The sequence below is a fragment of the Mirounga angustirostris genome, unplaced genomic scaffold, assembly GCF_029215605.1.
Source record: "Mirounga angustirostris isolate CCGP_5_RB_7025 unplaced genomic scaffold, mMirAng1.0.hap1 SCAF_9, whole genome shotgun sequence".
Lineage (NCBI taxonomy): Eukaryota > Metazoa > Chordata > Mammalia > Carnivora > Phocidae > Mirounga > Mirounga angustirostris.
The window spans coordinates 136,426,257-136,450,294 of NW_026991717.1; the positions used below are offsets into that span (position 1 = coordinate 136,426,257).

At 38.2% G+C, this 24,038-nt stretch overlaps 1 protein-coding gene across 4 annotated transcripts in view; it reads left to right on the forward strand.

The window, feature by feature from the left end:
* Nucleotides 1-23,615, forward strand: part of VRK1 (VRK serine/threonine kinase 1) — an 83,381-nt gene extending 59,766 nt beyond the window's left edge. For 2 of the 4 annotated variants that reach the window (XM_064571544.1, XM_064571545.1), the window contains exons 8-14: nucleotides 661-793; nucleotides 1,564-1,684; nucleotides 1,982-2,040; nucleotides 6,113-6,291; nucleotides 18,206-18,293; nucleotides 19,480-19,608; nucleotides 23,164-23,615. In XM_064571544.1, coding sequence (XP_064427614.1) covers nucleotides 661-793; nucleotides 1,564-1,684; nucleotides 1,982-2,040; nucleotides 6,113-6,291; nucleotides 18,206-18,293; nucleotides 19,480-19,608; nucleotides 23,164-23,195 — 741 coding nt within the window. In that variant the 3' untranslated portion in view covers nucleotides 23,196-23,615. The remainder of the gene's footprint in view (nucleotides 1-660; nucleotides 794-1,563; nucleotides 1,685-1,981; nucleotides 2,041-6,112; nucleotides 6,292-18,205; nucleotides 18,294-19,479; nucleotides 19,609-23,163) is intronic. The other 2 variants (XM_045901497.3, XM_064571546.1) reach the window with 2 other exon arrangements.
* Nucleotides 23,616-24,038: the final 423 nt, after the last annotated feature.

A 24,038-nucleotide genomic window follows, 5' to 3' on the forward strand; every position in this document is an offset into this window, starting at 1 on the left:
TCATCTAAGTAGGTAGTCTTATACTTGCTGTGGGGCAGTTGTATTGCAACAAGTATTGATGGTTTCCTCTGTGCTTAATTCTGTTTTGGACTCTGCAAGAAAAAATATAAGATTTATAGTCTTTGCTCAAGTTGAGACAGGATTAATTACAAGTATAACATATTTACCTAAAGTGTATAGAGGCAGGTGATATTATCTGGACTATAGTGACGTGAACATTCACATTTTTCTTGAAATAAAAGGTCTTTCAGAATTGGGGTGCCTGGGTGGCAAAGTCCGTAAGGTGTCTGACTCCTGGTTTTGGCTCAGGTCATGATCTCAGGGGCCTGAGATCAAGCCCTGCACTGGGCTCTGCACTCAGCATGGAGTTTGCTTAAGACTCTCTCTCTCTTTGTCCCTCCCTGCCTGCACACTCAGGTGCATGCGCGTGCTCTCTTGCTCTCTCTCAAAATAAATAAATAAATCTTAAAAAAAAAAAAAGCCTTTCAGGATTAAGTATTTGCTTTTGTTAGCATATTGGATCTCACTTGTTTCAGGTACAGTGGGGTGGCCTTGCAAATGAATCCACCTTCGAATGACAGTATTTTGTCTCTGGGCCATAAAGGAGTATATGTGCAATCATTTTGGCTTTGATTTTTCTTGGTGCTTGGACATTTATAGGTGTACTTGGTAGATTACGGCCTTGCTTACCGGTATTGCCCAGAAGGAATTCATAAAGAATACAAAGAAGACCCCAAAAGATGTCATGATGGCACTATTGAATTCACCAGCATTGATGCGCACAATGGTGTCGGTATGTCAATGACACCTGACAGAAATATGCTGCTAACATTTCAGTTGAAATCCTGCATGTTCTTAATTTTGTACAAATAAGCAAGCAGATAAATAAGAATCGCAGAGGCAGGTAGGGTGGGGAAAGGGTCGGGGGAGGAGGTTGGACTCCTGTAGTCGTGTAACGGGGCCACCAGGGTCTTTCCCTTCTTCTGACCTTGGTTTTAGCAGGGAATGTGGTTCGGTCAGCTCACTGAGGATTTCTTTTTGGTTCTATTTAGCTTAGTCGAATGTGGGGAATTTTTTTTCCCCCTAAAAGTCTGTAAGTTTCTTAGGCAGCCACAACTTTGTAGCAGGCACACTGACTTTGTCACCTCTGAAGTCGGCTTATTCCTTTAGCAGGCGTTTTCCTTTTCTGTGCCCAGCCCTGTGGAGGAGCTGAGACCCCAGTTCTCTGGGCCTCTCTGTAGCTTACAGCGTTTTAGTGTCTTTGAACTTTCCAAGGATAGTATTAAATGTGTGTCTGCTTTATAATCTATTTCCTAGACCAGTAGTCTCAGTTTGAAGCTCTAGAGTTTGTCTGTTTGGATTTTAAAGTAAGTTCTTAGTTGGATGTAAATTATTTCTTTCATATTGCCCAATATTTATTCAGTACTTTTACTAAATGCAGTGATAAGTTTTGATGAAAAACAAGACTATAAGATTGGCTGTTTTACCTTATTGGTTTATATATATTTGAAACTATACCTCAAAGTGATTTTGGTGCTTAACCTGCTTCTTTTGTATTCATAGCCCCGTCAAGACGTGGTGATTTGGAAATCCTTGGTTATTGCATGATCCAGTGGCTTAGTGGCCATCTTCCTTGGGAGGATAATTTGAAAGACCCTAACTATGTTAGAGATTCCAAAATTAGGTAAAGGAAAACTTACAATAAATTATTTTGGGCAAAATCATGATAAGGTACATGTATTTAAGTCAGAATTTCTTGATGGAGACTATAGTTTAAACTGCTACTAATGTAGAAACAAGAAGGTACTTGCTAAATGGGAAGAGTCTTCGGTCTTCTGTTCAGTTTGTTTTAGAGGAAAGCCTAAGCGTATTTAGGATGCCACACAGTGCTGCTTTATTGTGCTATTTATTGTTATTAAATATTAATACACTTCCATGGTGTAAAGCTTCAAACAATGACTCAGTCTTTAATTTTTAACAGATACAGAGAAAATATTGCAGACTTCATGGACACATGTTTTCCTGAGAGAAACAAGCCAGGTAACCTGGAAAAGACTTCTTAAATGTTCATAGGGGTTTCATTTTCTGAGGAAGAAAGACTGAGAGTCATGATGTCTGTGGCATATCCCATAATGTAAAAGCTTAGGTATTTTCAAGTGTGATCATTGTAGTGGGGCCTGTTCTCATCACGACAGCAGTTCCGTTTCCAAAGGTGGGCTAAAGGGGTACTTGAGCTTCCTTAAATTATTACTCAGCTTTCAGGAGAGGAACCAAATTTCATTCATTCATTCAGTGATTTTTTTATTGAGGCTTGATTGTGTGCCAGGTACCATTCTAGGCACTAGGGATACACCAGTGAACAAAATAAAGCAAAATTCCTGTCTTTATGAAGCTTATGCTCTAGTTAGGAGAGATAGTGAACACATGAGTGAATTTTAGAGCATATTATTTGGTTCGTACTATGGGATAAAAAGAAAGCAGGGAATAGAATTAGTGGTTGTGGGGATGAAGTGGGGAATAGAGTGGGAGGGAGTTGGAATTTTAAATACGGTGGCCTTACTGAAGAGGTGACGTTTGAGCAGTAGGAGATAGGGAGCGAGCTCTGCGGAAGTCTGGGGAACAGTATCGTAGGCAGAAAGAATGTAAGTACCTGGTGTACTTGCGGAGTGCATTTTAGGCCATCCATCATAAGGGCTTTGACTTTTCCTTTCAGCAGGAGTGTAAGGTTTGGAGTAGAAGAGTGACATCAGTGTCTACCTTTAAGGGAAATCTCAAGCTCCTGTCCTGAGCATAGACTGCTGAGGGAGTAAGGCAGGTATGAGCAGGAGCAGGTTAGGAGGCCACCACAGTAATCCAGGCAAGGAAGGGAAGTAGCAGTGGGAGTATTGAGAAGTGGTCACTTTGCATATACTTCGATGTCTTTTCAAGCCTTTGCTCATTTGTCTCCTTTTCAGGGAAGTCCACCCTGACCTTATGCTATTTAAAATTGCAGTCTTACCAACCACACAAGAAATGGAATGTTATAGGCTTCTCAGAGTCCCCCCTTGTGCCTCCTACCAATCACGAGCCTCTCCCTCCGGCCTAATAACTAGCCTAACTTCCAACCCCCAAAATTTGTTTTTGAGCTGTATAAAAATGGAATCATAGAGTGAACAACATAGATAAAAATCCCTGCCCTCATTACATTAACTTCTAGCTTTGTTAGAATCCTGTTTCTTTTACTCAGTATAATATTTGTGAAATTCATTCCCATTGTTGCATGGGTTTTTTTTTTTTTTAATGTTCCTATTTATTTTTTAACTTTATTGACAAATATAATTGTATACATTTCCAAGTGTACAATGTGGTGATTCAACATACATTTGTATCGTAGAATGATTAACAAGATCAAGATCGTTAACACTTCTGTTACCTCACAGTTAACTTTGTGTTTGTGTATGTGTATATGTGGTGATGCTCAAGATCTACTCTCAGCCACTTTCCAGTCTGCAGTACCAAGTTACTAACTGTAATCCCCATGCTGTGCATTAGATCCTCATGGGACCCTGTTGTTGCATGTTTAACAGTGATGTGTTCATTCTCATTTCTAATAGTATTCTGTTGTATTTATATCCTATTATATAGCTTTATCTATTCTGCTGTTGACTATTTCCAAATTTTGGCAATCATAGATTGCCAGTTACACATATAGATGTATAGTCCACCTGTAACTGATTATTGTGCCTTATATGAGGAGGGGCCAGATCCCCCCCCCCCCCAGTATTTATAAACAGTTGACCCAGTAGCTTTTCTTGGGGGAAAACAAACAAAAAAACCGCTCTTTCCGTATGGTGCCACCTTTGACATAAATTAAGTGTGGATCTGTGGATCTGTTTCTGGACTTCTTTCTTTTTATTATTGTTTTTTTAAATTTTATTTTATTATGTTAGTCACCATACAATACATCATTAGTTTTCTTTTTGTCTGTTCTTGGGCAGCAGTGTCCTAATGACACTGGTTGTTCTTTAAACTTGACTTTGCTATTTTGCAATTCTTGACCCTTTGAGTATCTGTGTACATTTTAGAGCCACCTTGTCAGTTCCACACATATCCCCTCCCTTTCCAGTTTGCTGGAATTTTGAGTGGGATTGCTTTGACTCTAGATCGACTGACATCCTTATACTATTGAGTCTTCCAATTCACTAATGTGGCATATTCTCCACTTCATTTCTTTCACTATGTTTTATAATTTTGTCTGCAAAAAATCTTGCCTGTCTTCATTGTATTTGTTGCTAGGTGTTTGATGGTTTTTTGATGCCATTGTAAATGAGCTATTATTTTAAGATTTTTATTTTATTTATTTTAGAGAGCGCGTGTGTATGAATGGAAGGTGGGGCAGAGGGAGGGGGAAGCAGACTCTCCGCTGAGTGTGGAGCCCGCTGTGGGGGGTAGATCTCGTGACCCCGAGATCATGACCCCAGCTGAATGAACCAAGAGTCGGAGGCTTAACTTACTGAGCCACTCGGGTGCCCCAGTGATTTATTTTTGTTAAATTTTATTTTCGAATTGCTTATTGATAGTACATAGAAAACGATTTTTTAATATTTTACCTTATATCCTGTGACCCTGGTAAATTTATCTATTAGTCTTCCTAGTTTTTTATAGATTCCTTAGGATTTTCTGCATACACTGCTGTGTTTGTGAATAAGCCCTTCCACTCTTTATGCCTTCTGTTTCTTTTCTTGCCTTACTGTACTGACTGAAAGCATATATAACTATTACACTGAACAGAAGTGGTAAACATGGACATGCTTGACATTTTCCCCTCTCAGAAGGGAAGTTTTCCATATGAAACTATATTAGGTGATGTTTGCTTTAGGTTTTCCATAGATCCCCTTTATCAGATTAAGAAAGTTGAAGGGAGGGATTTTCATTTCTTTTTTCCTCATGTTTCCCAAGTACCTAGAATTGTGCCTGCCGTGTAGTGAGTGCTGGTCAGTGTTGGAATGGACGGAGGCGTGTATATGTCTGTGTGTAGCACTGACAGGTTCTCTTGGTTTATTGCATGTGGGGTGTGGGAAGAGATTTCTGGTTTGAGGAGCTGGAAGAATGGAGTTCTTTTTTTTTTAAAGATTTTTTATTTATTTATTTGAGACAGAGAGAATGAGAGAGAGCACATGAGAGGGGGGAGGGCCAGAGGGAGAAGCAGACTCCCTGCCGAGCAGGGAGCCCGATGCGGGACTCTATCCCGGGACTCCAGGATCATGACCTGAGCCGAAGGCAGTCGCTTAACCAACTGAGCCACCCAGGCGCCCAGAATGGAGTTCTTAGTAACGGGGCAAGGGAGACCACAGGGGAACAGGTTTAGGGGTAGGTCAGGAGTTTGGATTGGGATTTGCTGGGATTCCAAAGGACAGTGAGAGATCCAGGAGCCAGTGTATGAGGCCATGGGTGCACAAGTTCCTGGAGGCTGGTGAACGTAGGAGTTGTTAGCCTAAAGATGGATTTCTGGTGTTGAGGAGTGTTGATCTTGACTGGTAAGATTTCTTTTTAGGGGAGTGGTCCTGCCTCAGTGTACAGTGGGCCTTTCATCATTCAGAAGCTGATTTTTCTCTTTTATGGGAAAACTAGGTCTTGCTTCTTTCTTCCTTCTTCAACCTGGTTTTGGTATGTTTTATTTCCCATTTATACAAAGAATGCAGCTATTTTCTATAGAACTAATGGCTTTTGTGGGGAAAAAAAATATGGGCTGTGATAGTCCTTGTACTTTAGTACTTTTTACTTTATAATCTATTCGAGGTCCTTTCCTGTTTTGTTTCTGTAGCTTTAAAAGTACAGGAGTTATTTCATGCATTTTTAAATTCTAGTATGTTCCTTACCTTTTGTCCCTTACAATTACAAAAATGTCTTTTACATTATATCTCAAAATAAGTTTCTTATTTCACTTGCCTGACAGTTCCTGACTTCAAAAGTGTACTTTTCCATTGAAAAAGTGATTTATGTAAAAACATATTCTAGCAGGATAGACATTTGCATTCTAAAGTTGCTATAACCGTGAGTTATTTTCTTAGAAGAGATAAATATGTTGTATTTGTGATTAAAAAATTACAGAATAATTGTGTTACTCTTTTAGATGAGATTGCTAAATACATGGAAACAGTGAAATTACTGGACTATGCCGAGAAACCTCTTTATCAGAATTTGCGAGACACTCTTTTGCAAGGACTGAGAGCTATAGGAAGCAAGGATGACGGCAAGTTGGACCTCAGCCTCGTGGAGAACGGAGGCTTGAGAACAAAGTCAATAACAAAGGTGAATTTTGTTAAGTTATCCTTTGGCTTCCTGTGATGGTAATTGCAGCAAACACTAATTTTAGGGAAGTAAATCAGTAAAGAAAAGTGTAACGGATTGCTTGGCAATTAAGTATCTGTTACCATTAGGTAAAGGGACACTCTTTATGAGACATGAAACATGTAGAGGGTTGTAGAAGAATGAATAGATATCTATTTCTTTTTTTTTTAAAGATTTTATTTATTTGTGTGTGCATGTGCCTGCGAGATAGAGTGAGAGAGAAAACAGGCAGGGGGGAGGGAAAAAGGGAGAGGGAGAAGCAGACTCCCTGCAGAGCAGGGAGCCCGATGTGGGGCTCGACCCTGGGATTATGACCTGAGCCGAAGGCAGGTGCTTAATGACTGAGCCACCCAGGCTCCCAATAGGTAATCTATTTCTTATGTCCAGTAGCAAGTTTGTAAATTCCTGGAAAGATTCTAATTTGGGATACTGACATCTGGCAGGGGGATTTGGATGGGGCACTCGATTCACAGTGTGGGTGTTTTTTTCTCCCAGGCCACAGGGAAGGGTTGGTCTTGTCTTTTAGCTCTTCCTCCTTTGTTGGTGTGGTCAGAGTGTTTATCATTTGAAAATTGGTGTTTGAAAATTACTATTTGAAAATTAACTTTCGAAAGTTTCCTTGTTTGCTGGTGTGAAGTGCTTACCGTTTGAACATTATTTTGCTCTTTATAGAAATGTCATTATGTAAAGCTATGTAGCTGCATATAAAGAGGTTAATTTATCGGAGAGATAGGTTAGCAGTGAACTTTACAGGCAAATATTGTGCAGGCATGTAAATAACTCCTGGTATCACTTTAAAATTTAGATTTTACAGGTATGCATTAACTTACTGATTATTTTTAATAGTTAAATTATTGATTAACTCAGATTTCCTTTATAGTCTGAAATTATTGAATACAATAATGCTTTTAAATGGAAAAGAATTACTTTTAGAAGAAAAAAATATGTATTTTTTAAAGATTTTATTTATTTGAGAGAGATAGTGTGAGAGAGAGAGAGCACAAGCAGGGGAAGCTGCAGAGGGAGAGGGAGAAGCAGGCTCCCTGCTAGGCAGGGAGCCTGATATGGGGCTCAGTCCTGGACCCTGGAATCATGACCTGAGCTGAAGGCAGACCAACTGAGCCACCCAGGCACCCCAGAAAAATAGATACATATTTTTTTACACTATTGACTATTTTTACTGTCACTGACTCTGTAAATTCCAGTAGATTCCTTTGGAAATACTGTATTCTGAATTATGAGAAAAAGGGTTTAAAAACAAATTTTCTTTCTTTAAAATAGGGCAGCATTATTAAAAGGTTTTTGTAGTTCTTTTTAACTCATAAAGGAGATGGAAATTTTGAAATTGTATCTTGAATTTGACTTTTTTGGCAAATAGTAGGTCTCTTTGTAGTTTCACTCCAAAATCTGAAATTACACACACACGTCTACGTATACATTTTTTTTTCTTTTGTAAGTTTTTTCTTAATTACATCGCTCCATTTTTGTGGTCAACAAGTGTGTTGAGAGCCACATCCAGCTTTGAAATTAAGAGGATAAAATGGAAGCCCGAGTGGAATTTTTCAGTAAGGTAGTGAACTTAGAGTTTGCATGTATGTATAAACATACAGAATGCATCTTCCTGCTCAGGACAGATTTCTGTGCATTAATATTTATAGATAGCTTCTGTGGTGTTTTCCTCTAAAATTTTGCTGATTGAGAAGTAAAGATCTCTGTTGCAGTGAGAACTTGTCCAGTGCCATACCCACTTACTTTGCAGATCACTGTTATTTGGACTTACATGCTGGAGAAAATTTGGTTTCTGCAGCTTGGCTGACTTTATAGCTGAATAGGTCAGTCTGCTGCAGAGCTAACGTCTGTGACCTTACAATTCTCTTGTGTCCTTGGGTAGTTCAGAAGGCTGGAAATTTCCTGCTGGATCATCCCCCACATGTATAAAGCTTTATTTAGAGGGGGAAAATTAATGAATAACAAGTGAACTATTAGATGTCCTTTATTAGTTTACTGCCTTTCTCCCCCCCTCCCTCATAGCTGACACAGGGCTATTCTTTGTATTAAAAAGAAGTTAATAAAAGTTAAGATTAGGTAAGATCATGAAGCTGCTTGATGGCCATGTAACGAGGTGAGTTGTTAATTTGATGGCCATTTGTCTTGTGTTTTAATGTGAAAGAGTTGGACCAGCCCAGTTTTCTCTTTTAAGATTTTTTCTTTCTTTCTTTCTTTCTTTCTTTCTTTCTTTCTTTCTTTCTTTCTTTCTTTCTTTCTTTCTTTTCTTTTCTTTTCTTTTCTTTTCTTTTCTTTTCTTTCTTTCTTTCTTTCTTTCTTTCTTTCTTTCTTTTCTTTTCTTTTCTTTTCTTTTCTTTTCTTTCTTTTCTTTCTTTTTAAAGCCCCAGGACATTTTCTTCAAATAAATTGTAAATACCCTTTATTTAAAGCAAATAAAAGCACAGCTCCACCAACTGAAAAGTTAGGGGCTCTCTACAAGGAAAAGCTTTTGCTTTGATAAGTTAGTATGCCATCTCTTCTTTTAGCAAGGGGTATATAATCAAGATGTCATTTTTTGCTCTGGTTACTAGGAAGCTCAGAGTTAATTATGATGCTTAATCATAGAAATTCTGTTAATCCTTATAATTAGCATATTTTCTCCTTTCCCTTTTCATGATTTCTTAAAACTTTTTAAGATATATTCTTTGTATTTATGACATTCAAATCTCTTTTGAAAAGGGATAGTTTTAACTAATACAATTTATATTTCTCTTTATGTTCCTGAGAGTTGTCCATTATGGTAAAAACCTATGAGAATTGATTAGCAGTGGAATGAAACAAGGTTTCTATCCATTTTTAAATAGCCATGCTTGATTATGGTACAGTAAATTTGGAAACTAGAGTGAAATATGAATTTACCCACTTGAAAATGTTTTCAGCCTCAGTAGCCCGAGTTTTATTTAAAGCACAGGATTTTGGGATAACATAAGGCTGAAGTGGAAAAAAACTAAGCATCATTTTACCCTTAGGAAGTACACAGCCAAAGATTTTCATTGTTAATTATAACTGAACACTTGCGTTAGAATTGGGCAGTCCAGTTCCAGCAGTTATTGGATTCAGTGTGTACTCTTAAATCAACATTCAACAATGTAAAAGTCTAATTTATGTACCTGGTCTAGGCTAGGTCCCTGGGGCTATAAAGATCAATAGCATGTAGTTCCATCCTTAAAGAATTCCTTCCTGTCCCATCTGGGTTAAGAACAGCTTAATTTATTGGAAAGAACTCAGCAAGTTAAAAGGACATTAATACCTCCATTAGCTATTTTCTTGTAAGGTTTTGATTAAGTTGCTTGCCCAAGCCAACAAAAAGGGCTGTTCATTAGAATTTCTTGAGTCTCATCCCTGGAGATTCATTGAGTAGGTCTGGAGTGTGGCCCTGTGATTTGTATTTTTTCATTTTCAGACAGTATATACTGTTGTTTCCTATGAATGACTTGCACATACCCTTCTCTCCACTCCCATATTTTTTAGTTCTTTTAAGTTATATTATGCTAGTTGGCCTTCCTAGAGTTTCTCTGAAAAATGATTAACCATTAAATAAATCCCTGCTGGCACTCAGCTTGGAACATGGTACAAAGAGACGAATAAGAGTCCAGGCCTTCCATTGCCAGCCAGTGGCCTGCAGCTCCTCTGGTGGACACCTTCCTGTCTCTTGAGGTGACTGCATCCCGTGCAGCCTGTAGTTTCAGTTAGATGGCCCCAAATAAACCCTCTGAATTTGGCGAAAGTCTGTCTAACTTGGTTAGCATGCTAGAATAATAGAAACTGTATTTTCCTTAGATAAATTTAGATGGTTGAAGTCAAGACACTTCTTTGTTTTCTGATGGGGATTTAGCCTTAGTTTTTTATGTAAGTGGATTCATTGTTTACTAATGATTCTTTCCCTAGGTGCTTGAGCTCTGTATTTTAAATCTTGTCTTATTTGGGCTGGATTTTGCAGGTAGCTTTTTTTCCCTATATGTGTGTGTGTGTATATATATATTTTTTAAGATTTTATTTATTTATTTGTCAGAGAGAAAGAGAGAGAGCACAAGCAGGGGGAGCAGCAGAGGGAGAGGGGGAAGCAGGCTCCCCGCAGAGCAAGGAGCCTGATGTGGGACTTGATCCCCAGGCCGCAGGGATCATGACCTGAGCCAGAGGCAGACACTTAACTGACTGAGCCACCTGGGCGTCCATTTTCTCTATATTTTTAAGTAAGGTTATGACATATGTACAGAAAATGCACAAGTAAATGTGGAATTTGAACTTTACAAATTAAGCATGCACATTTAAACATCCCCCAGATCAAGGTATGTATCATCACTTGAGCCCCAGAAACCTCTCTCAGGCCCCCTCTCAGCCATTATCCTTCATTAAGAATAAGCAGTGTTTTGACTTACAACACCATAAATTAATTTTGCCATTTAAAGAACATTCATAGTAATAGCACCATACAATGTATACTTTTTTTGTGTCTTTTATTCATTATATGTCTGAATTTCCATGCTGTTGAATGCAACAAGTTTTCTGTTTCTTGTTACTGTATAGTATGGCACTCCATTATATGAGTACATCATAATTCCTTTATCTCTTCTATTGATGGACAAACGTTTATACTGTTTCCGGTTTTTGGCAGTTGTGGTAATGCTGGTTAAGAACATTCTTGTAATTTCTTTTGGGAACTGCATATATTTATTTCAAGTGGGGTATATACGTAGCGGAAGTACTGGGGTAGAGGGCTTACTTACGTTTAGCTTTAGTAGGTGCTGCCAAGCAGTTTCTCCCAGCAGCTGTCCCAGCTGATGCTCTCACCAGCAGTTTATGAGAGGTCCAGTTGCTTATCGACACTAGCTTTTGCATTATATTTAATTTTATCCATTTTGGTAGGTGTGTACTGGTGTTTCTATGTTGTTTTAATTTAATCTCCTTTAGAATATTGATTTTGAACACCTTTTCATATGCGTATCAGTCTCCATTGCCCTTTTTCAGTGTGGTGCATTTCAGATTTTTTGTTCCTTAAAAAGGGGGGAGGTTGTCAGCTTTCTTTTGATTTGCCAGACTTGACTACTTTGTATATAAGCAATCTATGTATTACACACATTTTTTTTCTTTCTTTCTTTCTTTCTTTTTTTTTTTTACAATTGGTAGTTTATCTTTTCATTCTGTTAATGTGGTAATATCTCTTGATGAACAGAAAGTTCTTCATTTTAATGAAGCCTAATTTACCAGTCTTCTTGTTTATGGTTAGTGCTTTCTGTATTCTATTTTGGGAAAATTTTGTCTACCCCGATCATGAAGAGAATTCTGTTATTATCAAGAAATACTATCTTTTGTATTCAGGTCTACGATTTAACAGCAACTGATTTTGTGCATAGTGTAAGTCTGTATTTATTTACCTCCTGTGGATAGCTAGTTGATTTCAACCATTTATTGAAAAGTCTGTAATGTCCCCACAGCATGTAGCAGACTTTCAGGTAACCATATATGTTTGGGTCTGCTTCTAGAAACTCTGTTCTGTGCCATTGGCCCACTTACCTTTTTTGCCAAGCCACAATAGGTGAACTACTGGCTTCATAATGATATCTGATGGTGGAAGTCCTCCAACTTTGTTGTTCTTCTTTTTGTCTTAGCTATTCTTGGCCCTTCAGCTTTACATATAAATTTCAGAATCAGCCTATTAATTTCTACACACATACTTCTGGGATTTTGATTGAGATTGCATTGACTCTGTCATTTTGGGAAGAATTGACATCTTCACAATATTCTCTTCTGTCAGTGAATATGGTACACCCTTGTATTTAGGTGGTCTTTCATTTATCTCAGTCATGTTTGCAGTTGTCTCTGGCTGTGTAGAGATCATACCCATCTTCCATGTCTGTTTTCTTCTAAGTGCTTATTAATTCTTCATCTGTTTCTTTTGTATCATCTGGAATTACCATAGAACTTTACTTCATGTCATTTGGTTGTCAGCTCTGTCTGCTGTTTTTTGATGTTTCTAATATAAGTTCTGTAGTGATTATTGTTCTATTTATTGGCTGTGCCGTTTCCTTGTTATCTCTTCATTTTCTTTTTTAAATTATCATTTCTCATTTACTCAGTTTTTTTAATTTTTTTTTTTTTTTTTAAGCCTCCAGTGCATGTTATGAAATTTTCTTCTTTTGGGAGGAATGTGTTTTCTTTCAGAGTGGAATCTTCAGCTGTCTTTTGTGTGCTATGACCATTTATCATCTTCTCTTTTTGTCCCCAAGATTTCTAACTTTGTTGGCGTGCTTCTTCTCTGGATCGTATTAATAGTGAATAGAATAGCTTTACCTGGGCCTAACAGATTATTGTATTTGTGAATCCTTGGCTTTCCCATTGGATTAAACTGTTTTGCTTTTCCTCAGGGTTCGGATTTGAGGGTTTGGCATTGTTAAGGGACTTTTTTTGCCTGCAGTTCATACTCTGGGAGGATCTGGAGGGCCATGGCTCAGCTGGTACGCAGGTCAGATTACCTGTCTTTCCTCAGTACTTGCTCCATTCCCTTCCTGGCCAGAGGAGGCAAAAATTTGGTAAAATCTAAATCCACGGGAGAGAAACCTCGTTGGAGATTCTTCTCTGTGGCTTTAGCTATGTTTTACTCATTTTCTGTTTTGTCGTATATTTTGGTAAATCATTGTTTATTGTTGAAAATAATTAGTCTTGAATGATTGTGGTTATTCTGCCCTCTTTCTCCAGGGAAGAAACAGAATCACATGTCCTGCTTTCAATGAGGGACTGTGGGAGTAGGGAATGTCTCTTCCAGGGGGCTGTTCCAGTCTTTCTTTTCAAGCTTCCTATTTATATTTTGTAAATTGAAGGTCAGTGGTGAAAAATTTCTGAATGGTGTTCACTTAAGTTCTTTTCCCCAATATGGTTCTTCAGGAGCCACATGTTTCTTTCTAAAAGTGTCTGACTCTTCTTGGCCACAACTTCCCAATGGTTATGGTGAGAGGCTCTGTCACTGTTGCTGCTGAAATATTTTTTAATTGCTATTTTGTGTTCATTTCTTCAGAGTTTAGTGGGGCAGAGGTTGAAATACTACCCCCCAAATGTCCCCTATTTTACACACAATTTAGCTTGTTTGTGGGTGTGAACATTTCAGGGTCACTGAAATCTATGTCCTTCCCCCACGAGAGTAGATCGCGCGTGTTGTGCTGTCACCCTCTCAGCTCCTCATAGACCGTCTCCCACATTACAGTCACCTGACATTTCAGTTTTTGTACACGTGGTGGCATTAATTCATTTTCGGATAATGACAGTAAATTCTTCATTCCTCATGGCATCTTAAGAGTGGAGAACTTGAACTAGTGAAGAACACAATATCCGTAACTTTGTTAGTCTTATGTTGTAACATTTTATTTTGCTAAGCCCTTTCCCCCAGACCTGTTAATAATTAGCAGAATTCACGAGTTGTACTTGCTCTTCCTGCCTCCAGAGTAGATACCTAAACGTGTTGACAGGACATCTGAACAAAGCAGTGACAACAGCAACTACAAATACAGTGAAGTCCTGCATGGGCTCCATTTACAGTGCATGGATACTTCACCACATGGCATTCGTGCATGTGGGGTTACTCTGGACACTTACCTAAGACGATTTACAGAACTCTGAAGTGATTTCTTCCAGGACTTAGAGTCTTAGAGACTTAATGTGTATGTGTTTAATGTTTTGATAAAAGCTAAGATTACTCTTTTGCTTTAATCTGTTTTTTAGCATGTATTTTTCACCTTGAGGATGTAGACTGTAACAGTGCCAGGCACATAGTGGGTGCTTAGTTAGTATGTGGTGGGTTCTCTGCCCCTGATAACGTAAAGGCCCATGTTATTGCAGAAGGAAATTGTAATATTCATGATTCTTGTTACAGCCTTTATCACTAGAACTCATTTAAAATAATTAATCACTTTAATGCATTCTAGCAGAATATTTTTAGATTATTCTTTAAATTTATCTGCCCCTCTTTTTAAGTCACTCACTTCCTGACCCACTTCCCATCTTTTCATCTCTTCTTTTTCCGATTATGTCTGACCTTTTCCTGCTTTTTCTCAAAATATATCTGTAATTACTTAAGTCCACTTAAACATTACACAGTTTGTAAAGGGCTTGGAGTAAAATAGGAAGTCAGCTCTTTATTATTGCAACACTAGTTGAATCGTTGCTTGAGAGGTGCAGACCCATAGATATTTCTGTGTAAAATAACCATGCTAGGCTCCACGAGAGCTCCGCACATATAGAAGGGAGAAACAGGAGTGTGGACGAGGCTCTGCCAGGCACACAGCTCGGTGGACTCTCCCTCTTTAGGAGGGGATGTGCTAACGTGGGAGCACAGCAGCCGGGGACTGTAAGGGAGGCGGCATAGCTCTGAGACGGAAATTGGAGCAGGAACGAAGAGCTCTGAGTTCTAGTCTTTCCCACGCCCAGCTGAGAAACACTGAGCCAGTTCTCTTAGCCTTCTTCTGTCTCCAGCCTCAGCATTTTCTGTCTATAGTGTGAATTTTAACTAACTCTGCTGGTTTGTAAGTATTGTGTAACACACATGTCTGCTTTGCTTTCATAGAAGATAGGTGTTCTGTGTTTTTTTAGTTACTGTCGAGTAACAACCTGTTTTTTTTTGGTTGCTATTAATGAATGTAGGAGCATAGATGAATCATGCTATTAGTTTATAAAGTCTGTACCATTTGCATGGTGACTTCAGGTGGTCTTAAGTAAATAAGATGAACTGATTGGTGCAGTCAATCTCTAAATAATTGTATTTAGAGTTCTTTGTTCATCGACACATGTATAGTACCAAACATTTAGAAATTTTAGGCTGTATATTCTAAGTTTCTATAATAAACATTTGTGATTTTTATAATAAAGAGTTAAAAACCAACAACAGTCCTGAATACTCCTCACCTTTGATATAGCCATGGATCTGATTGGCTTTTCTTAGAGGCTGTTGAAAGCATCTAGAGGTGATCTTTTGATGTGTGACCTGGTAAGCAAAGAATGAACGGGTCTTCGGTTTTTGCCTCGCAGGATTTTTATTCTTTGTCCTGTTAAAACAGCTTTAAGTCTCTAAGTGGTCTCTAGTCAGTGTTTAGACTATTAGTAAATTATCAGTCCAAATGCATCTAGCTGATTTGTCTTCCTGTTTCTAAGCTGGAAGTGAGAAGCTGCTAATTAACTAAATTTTAGCCTAGCATATCTGAACACTTCAAAAATACAATGTGTAATACATTCGCTAATGCCCTTTGAAATAAACCTAATTTTCTGCAGATATTTTAGCTGTGCTGAATTAAAAGAAAACTCTATTCTAAGTTTATAAATCATTCTGGTGTATTGTATAATATTTTGATTTCATTTATAGATGCAGAGGCACTTTGTGGGACCTGGTATGGAATATGACAGAATCAGAGATTAGCGTAGTCCCTTTGTGAAGCCGTTTTTTGTTCAGAGAGAACCAAAATATGCACTATCTGAAGCCCAAGATGTTGACAAATAACAAAGTGAGGCATTAGGAGATATCAGGAGAAAGAAGCTGCCAGTGAATTTGTTTGGAATTTTGCTCATTGCCTTATAGAATTAATAACACACTTAAATGCTATTAAATATGAAAGGTTTTTTTTTTTTTTGAAATTGGTCTTTTCCTGTAGGCTATTGGCCCCTTCTGTCAAAACTAAATACATTCTCAGAAAAGTTGGGCAGGAGATACCCAGCTGAAGTATGGACTAATGAAATTCAGTGCTTTACCTATTGCGTGATGCTTAAAATACAGGTGTTTTTTTTTGTTGGTTGAATACTGGCTGATTTTCATTCCTATGTAATTTACTTGCATGGAGATTAAGAAAGCTCTTTTTTATTAAATAAGCTTGAGAACAAGATGAATGCACTAGGTTCTTGGGTAGAATGTATTGGATAGCTCCCTTTATAATGAGCATTTAAAAATCTGCCTCCTTAAAATCGGAAAATGCATTCTTTCCTGTATGGAAAGCAATAAAGTAGTGAAATATTCCTCCTTAATTTTGGTCCGAACGAACAAAAGTGTCTGTGTTTATTCCTGCCTAATGCATCACAAATCTGCTGACATGCTAACCTTGGAGTCTTGGCTGGCGTTAATCAGGCCTGTGCACCGGCAGGAAAGATGCACCTAATGCACTCCATCAGTGCAGTTTGCATATGGAAGTTCTCACAGGGGAGCTGCCCTGTGCCAGCTGAGGGTTACCTGCCCACTGCAGTTATTGTATGTAATTATCGAACCAATCTGTTCAGCCCAGCAGGGTTTAGATGGTAATCATGAAGCAACACTTTGGAAAAGAAAGAGGTAAGGCACTCTCCCCTTCTCTCATCAGTTATATGAAGTTACAGCCATTCTTAACAGCTGTTTTTGAGAGGCAATATCTCCATATACAAATCTGCTAAATGAATGCCTTTGAAAGTTTCTTAAGGTTTAGTCAAGTTATTTTTGTCTGTGTGAAGTGTTTTCTTCAGGAGCGTGGCGGGGATCTTGGAGTTCTGAACTTTCCACGGCCACCTTAAGAATATTTTGAAACAGTGGGATTATTTGTAATATGTAGATAATAACAGTTCTGACCATTTTGGGGTTTTAAAGTAATGTGGTTTGAGTAGAGTGGAGCTTTCTCATGCAGCTCTCTGTGGAACAGAACCCGCGGTTGCCATCAGGCAAGAGAACCGTGTGCTGTCAGCAGGCAGTGTGGGGAATGGCCCGAAGCAAGGGAAATGCTCAGATGAAGTTTAACTTAATATTAATTGTTAGAAAATATAAGTGAGGACGTTCCGATGCATTGTGAATCTGAAGTTTGGGACAGATGAGAGGACTTCCTAAACGAAATCTGGGCCACCCAGGGAAGCTTTGAATTATCATTTGGATTTTAACGCATTTAAATTTGAGACTACATGGGATAAAGTTATAGGAGAAATACAAAGTTGTAAAGTTATTACTAAGTCCTTCCGTAGTGATTCCCACATGTAGACGTGTGGAGTAATTTAAAAACTTCACACAGGACTGAACTAGTTAGAAAATGTCATAGTGAAAGAAAATAATAAAAAGAAACTGAACGAACACTTGGGAAGACCGCCTGGTGACAGAATTTAAGCATTAACTCCTAAGTAACCCTCAACTAGAAAAAATAAATAGAAAGCTGGAAAAAATAAATAGAAAGTTGAGGAGAATCCAACCTATTTTGGAGATTTTAGGAAAGCTGTGTACTTTTAAGACTCTTCCTTTACAGGAAGGTGTCCCCCTTAAACTTTTAATGAAAAGTATACCAAAAGAAGACCTTTATTGGAAGTTTGTTGTTATTGATTCATGAGCAGAATTTTGCCATTGATTGATAGAGTATAACCAGTGATATACTATATGCACAAGGTGCATATTTTCCCCTTTATCAAGTAGATTACTCTCCCTCCCCCCGCATAGCCCACACACATTGTAAAATGCGGAGAATAAGTATCGTTGGCCTGAGTGGTGAAACCAAGTTTGTTAAATGCTTTGCTTTTAAAAGAGAGTTTCTGTATCATCAATCCTGATGGTTAGGCTTTCAATTATGAACTATAAAAAGCATAAAAGCTTGAGGTGGTTACAACAAACAAGCTGACATTCAGACTAACTGAATAGTTGAAGGTTCTCTTAATCCCATTTTCTTCCATCCACAGACCCTTCCCCTTAGGTAACTACCGCCCTGTAGTTGTGTGTATTCTTACTGTATGTTTTGATTCACCCACACCTGGATAGATTCACATATATACTAGTATATGGTAAGTTTGTGTATTTACTTCTTTGACCATCAGACCACATCTCTCTCTCTTTTCAAAAATCTTTGTGTGTACCAAGCGCAAGAAAGGAATCGAGGAGAGCACTGAATCCAGTGTTGAAGATATGGAATGCTCAGGTACACAGACAGAAGAGGCCACAAAAACCCGTAAGTTGAACAGTCTTGCCTATTAGCTTTTTCCATATATAAACACAGATTTCATTTCCTTCCGCTAAGTAAGAGGTTAACTTATGGTCATAACATTTTGATTTTATGATAAAATATCACACAAGAGGATCTTCTATTTGTATAGTATTATCACAGTGTTCTTTGTATACATTGTATTATTTACTGTTCACAGTAGTCACGAAGTTGGGGTGGGGAGCTACTCTCATTTTGCATCTAGGGAGCCCAAGACATGGAGCACTGAAATGGCAGAGCCAGAGCTCTTACCTCTCAGGCTGCTCTCTTTCCATTTCTGCACACGGATTACACATCATGGGATACAGGGGAAGGTCCAGATCTGGCGAGTAGTACCTGGGCTTACTGCGGCTGCCAAGTTCCACGGGCCTGAGCCATCCGTGTGCCCCCCACAAAGTCTGCCAGCTCTTCTTGTCTCTCAACAAGTTGGGGCGCAAGGAATTAAAGCCTCAGTCATCACTTTTCAAAGCTCTTGAAGCAAAAAGCAGAGTATAAAGTCATTTCCGAGATGGCTCGTAAACTGGTGCTGAAGGCTCTTCCAGTATGGAGCAGAGCTGGCGTTGGCATCAGCAGGGCTGCATCTGCAAAGGGCACAGTGGGGTTGGGCTTCCGTGTGGTCCACTTCGTAGACGGCTGGTGTGGATGTGTAGGTGCACCTCTGGGCGGCCCAGAAAAGGGAAAACAGGTTCCAGGTTTCACAAGAGATGATTTCTTGGGTGCGATGAAGAGATTGAGCGCTGGTTGTGGTACCAGGCTTTTCTTTTTCCAGACTTCTCTCCTATCTCGCTGCCTTTTATTTATTTATTCTTTTCTTGGTTCTGAAACATTTCTCACTTTCTAATAGAAAAGGCTCATTTTTGGTAAACGTTTCATGAGAGCCCAAGTGCCCTGTTGAGTCGGACCAGGGACCTATTTTACCTTCCCTTTGGTAGTGTCCGCCTGTGCACATCTGTGGAAGACAAGCCTTTGACTTTCAAAGAGAATCTTCTGCACTCGAGTCTGTTAACACTGTCTTTCTTGTGTAGTATGGATAGGATTTCCTTAGGTTCACATGAATTCACCCCAGACAGTACTGGGGGTATCTAGAGAGGGAGGATAGAACCTCACCCTGGAGGCTAAAGGTTTTGAAGAAGTTCCTTTCTGTCTCCTGCAGCCATTTTCCGATCCCTGCTGTTCTCCCCGCCTCCCGTCTTGTTCATTTTGTTATTAGGAAGTGAGGAGTCCCGAGGAGCAGTGCATGGAAGCCTGTGTCAGCCAGAGGCTAGCGGCAGCAGCTACGACAGTGAGTGGGAGCAAAACTAAGGAGCATTTGTAAAGATAGAGCAATATTCTTACTTTAAAAAAATCCCTTAAAAAGTTTTTAAAACAGAGAGTTTCAGTTCAGCAAAGGAACCAGCCCACATTGTGATAATAAGGTTGATACCCATTTAGACTGGAGTGAATTCACAGCTGTGCGTGGAGAAAACTCATGCCTCTCCTGACTGCCTGAAGGTCATTTGTTACCTGAACTTTGCTTAATGAGCATCAGAGTTATTTGTTTTGATACATCAATAATTTTAAATTGGACTATAATTATGAAAAAATGTTTTTCATACCCCAAATTTTAACTTAAGGTCCTTACGCTGCTGGTTTTCACTGGGAGAAAATATATGAGTATTTTTGTTTTACTTATTAATAACAAAAGAAGAGTGTGGACCCCATTGCATATTTGAGGAGAACAATCCAGATCTTTTGTTTCAGTTTAAACAAAAAGAAGATAGAGAATAAACACATTCTCCCTGATTTATATAAACTCCAAATTGCTTTACTTAAATGCTGTTTCTCTTCTTATTGTAATTTATCCTTTCTCCTAAAGTATAGGGCTAAAGTATTTTATTGTCTAAATATTCATAAATGAGAGAAATATTACCTGAGATGGTAAAATGTTATTGCTTCTGGCAAAAAAAAAAAAAAAGGCCAGTGTTCATGAAAATACGTATTTGTATTCATCATTTTAAAATAACTTGGAGGAGGCACATTATTGTGTTTGAATTTTGTTTTAAAAAAATATATAATACAATTCAGTGACTTCTGTGTCCTAGAGCTCTAAGATTTTGTGTCATAAACGTGTTTCAAGAATGGTTACCTCTAACAGCAGCTTTAGAAACGTCAGTTTCTTCATTAACAGTTTTATTTTCAAACACAATTTATGGTTTACAATATGGTAAGAGATTTTTCTCACTGTGCGATCTTTCAGAATGCTGTGCCTGGCAAAATGGGAGCACCTTTCCTTTAATATCTATTTAGACCATTTTGAAAACATGTATAATTTTCTTGATACACCTAAACTCATTTTGACTAGTTGGTGGTCTATTGTGTAAGAACACATTCTGAAAGCTTTCAAAATGTGTATTGTGTAGGTTTTCTCAAAGAAAGAGAGGGGGTGACGGGGTGGTTTTCAAGAAGAACAGAGGCCTCTAATCCTTTTATTTTTATGCAAGGCATAATTTTTACCAATTGAGAAAATTTGGTTATTTGCTGCAAGTAATTTTCCCCCCCACAAAATGATAAGCCTTAAAAAACCATGCATATTCTGGCATTTCAAAACCGTCCCAGTACTTCAGAATTGGACTAAAAATTAGTTAATGTAGCCATGATATTTATGGCTAGCTGCTTTGTCCCTCCCGTTCATAAAATGGACAGTACTCTACAACCTTCTCTTGTGAGTGTTATATTTGAAGTAACCTTGAATTTTGGTCCATTCTTGAGAAATCTGAGGGAAGCAGGATTGACGGTTGGTTACCTCTCGAATATCTATGATCTAGTCAAAAAAGGGATACTTTTAAGGGCACACTACAAAGAAACTTCCCACTTATTTTAAATTTCTGCATTAATAAAATCATAGAAGAGTACTTTTCCTTTTTCAGATACCAAATTTTACACGTTAGTCTTAAGATTGCACCTTTTACCAATAGTAATAAATTATGAAAATGGGTATATTTTTTTAAAGAGACGAGAAGAGGAAAAATATTTTTTCTGCCACAATTAGAATTGATTATTAGGGAAAATACTGAATTGATACCTGCAGCAAAGACTTCACGTTGCAGGATCCTGATTACATAATAAATTCCACGTAGTGTTTTTAGTTGCAGTGAAAAATTTTAAATCTAGATAGAAGGAGATAAGCAGCAGTGGTGTTTAAGAGTTAAAAAAAAAAAAAGCATAAAATGACAAATTAGGATGTTAGTGATAATACTACTACTTGAACAGAGTGATAACTATTGTTAAGTGTCCTTTGTAATGTGACTATTCCAAATTTATTGAAAGGAAGATGTACTATAGTACTGATTATTGACCTGGATTTTGTGATACCCTATTACGCCCCACCTCAGTCCATCACAGTATTCCTCCTTTTCTATGCAAAATTAATTTCAAAATTCTTGAAATAAAAAATTAAAAATCTACCATGGAATATTTTTTATCTATCACAAAAATTGAGGAAAAAGCTCAAAAGTTTAAACCAGCTGTAGTAAAGGCTATCTATTATCAATGGCAGGAAAAAAAAAAGATATCCATGTAAATTTGAAGTTTGCTTTAATTGAAATATATGGCGGGGCGCCTGGGTGGCTCAGTCGGTTAAGTGCTGCCTTCGGCTCAGGCCGTGATCCCAGGGTCCTGGGATCAAGCCCTGCGTTGGGCTCCCTGCTCCGCGGGAAGCCTGCTTCTCCCTCTCCCTCTGCCTTCTGCTCTGCCTATCTGTGCTCTCTCTCTTTCAAATAAATAAAATCCAAAAAAAAAAAAAAAAAAAAATACGGCAATGAAATAAAAACTGGAACTTGGAAAAAACAAAACAAAACACTGATTTTTAAACTGATCTTCCACACAAGTAACTAAGACTATAAACAGAAAACCTTTAGAATTTATTATTAGATGTGGTAAATATTTTGTCCGAGATTCAAAGAATGTTTTGTACATTTCAGAAAAGAAGTATTGATCTGTTGCTTAGTGCATTCATTGATTAATTATGGGTGACCATGCTGCCCCTCACCCTGGTACCGTTGCTCTTTTCCGGGCCAAGGGAGGCGTGAAGCAGAGGGAAGGCACACATCATTGGCCCATGCTAGGCAGCCGTGATCAGGCTTACACGTACCCTTCCGACTGCTGTGCTCGCCTTGGAGGTAGAGTGGGGGTGCCAGGTGGGAAGAGTCTCCTTGGTGAGGTGGAGTTCCTGTAAAGAATTCCGCCCCCAGTAAAGAATCACGGATTTATTCCAACTCAGGAGTAGTTGGATGGGAACTGTCAGGAGGTACTTTGACTGGTATCAGATGTGATGCATCTTTAGAAGGCTCCTCAGTTGGGATCTCTTTAATTCCTAGTGGAAAAGACTTTGTGTTTTGGAATGGCCAGGGCTCTCCTGCCTAGAGAGTATGGGTAACAGGCTTTAAAAAGCAACACATTTTATCCCTTGCTTTTCAGAATATGCGTTACTTCATCGCTTCCCTCCAGGAAATGAAGGCCTGTCTTGTTGCTATAGCTTACATTAGGAGTTATTGTTTTAAATTGCACAATAAAAGTTTTGGGGAGAAAGATTTCAGTGCCTTTGTAAATTGTTCTGTTGTGACTTAAGACTGAAAGGTAGATGTTAGCATATTTTTGGACATACTAAAAAATGGACACAATTTCCTAAGATTTTCAGGCTATTAGCCATTACTTTTGTGTAGGAATTTAATCTCCACAAATCCTCATAGTCAGTTAGATTTTTAGATACGAATAAGTATATATGGAAATGCTTATATATCTGTTCTTTAGTTTTTGTAAGTTAATGATTTGAATTTCTTTGTTTTTTTTTCTCTTCAAGGTTCAAAAACCAGAAAGAGAGTCCAGAAGTAAATCAAATGCTGTCAACCGACTTTTCTTTTCTTCCTGTCATTTGACTTTTTCCTCTTTTTCTATTTTAAATGTTATATTTTCATGTGAGTCTTTGAGGATGGGGCTGACCATGAAATACTATGTCTTTGAAAAATATAAACTTTTTTTATTAAGTAAATACTTTGCACAATTTATTAAAGGCTAATTATAAAATTGAAAATCTATAGGTCATACTCTTTCAGCTGATCCCAAGCTGTATGTGTTTGAGGTTCTGAAGCAGCTGTAAGAAAAACCACCATGATGTGTACTTTCTAATCATTGTCCATTGCCCCGAGTGTATAGAAATGCTTGGCAAAATCTTCCCCTTTAAGCAGATATACAAACCTTAAAATAAAGGTCTCTTTTTGCATGATACAAATACACCATTTGTTGTGGCCATAAGATTTGGATTGCATTGGTTCTGTTCAGTTCCACAAGCATTTATTGAGCACCTGCTGTATGAAGCAAGAGGAACAAAAAAGGGAAAGGGTTATGAAAGCAAAAGTGGGGTACTAAGCAGGTCTGTGGGAGACCAAACCCATGTATTTGAAAGTGAGATTGCAGAATGACTACCTACGCATGCAAACTGTATGAAAAGAAAATACGATAAAGTATCCAGTGGTAGCATGATTACAGATTTATAGACTGGCTTCTTTTAAGGAGATCCTGTGGGAAAAAAAAACAAAGCAGACTTATTGCTCATTCACAGGAGATTATTTTTCTTATAAGTCGTTTTTGTAGCATATGATGTCTGTGCAGTAAACCAAAGCACTCGAGAGTTTTAGTGATCAGAGAATTTCAGATTTGAACTTTTTATAGTTTCCC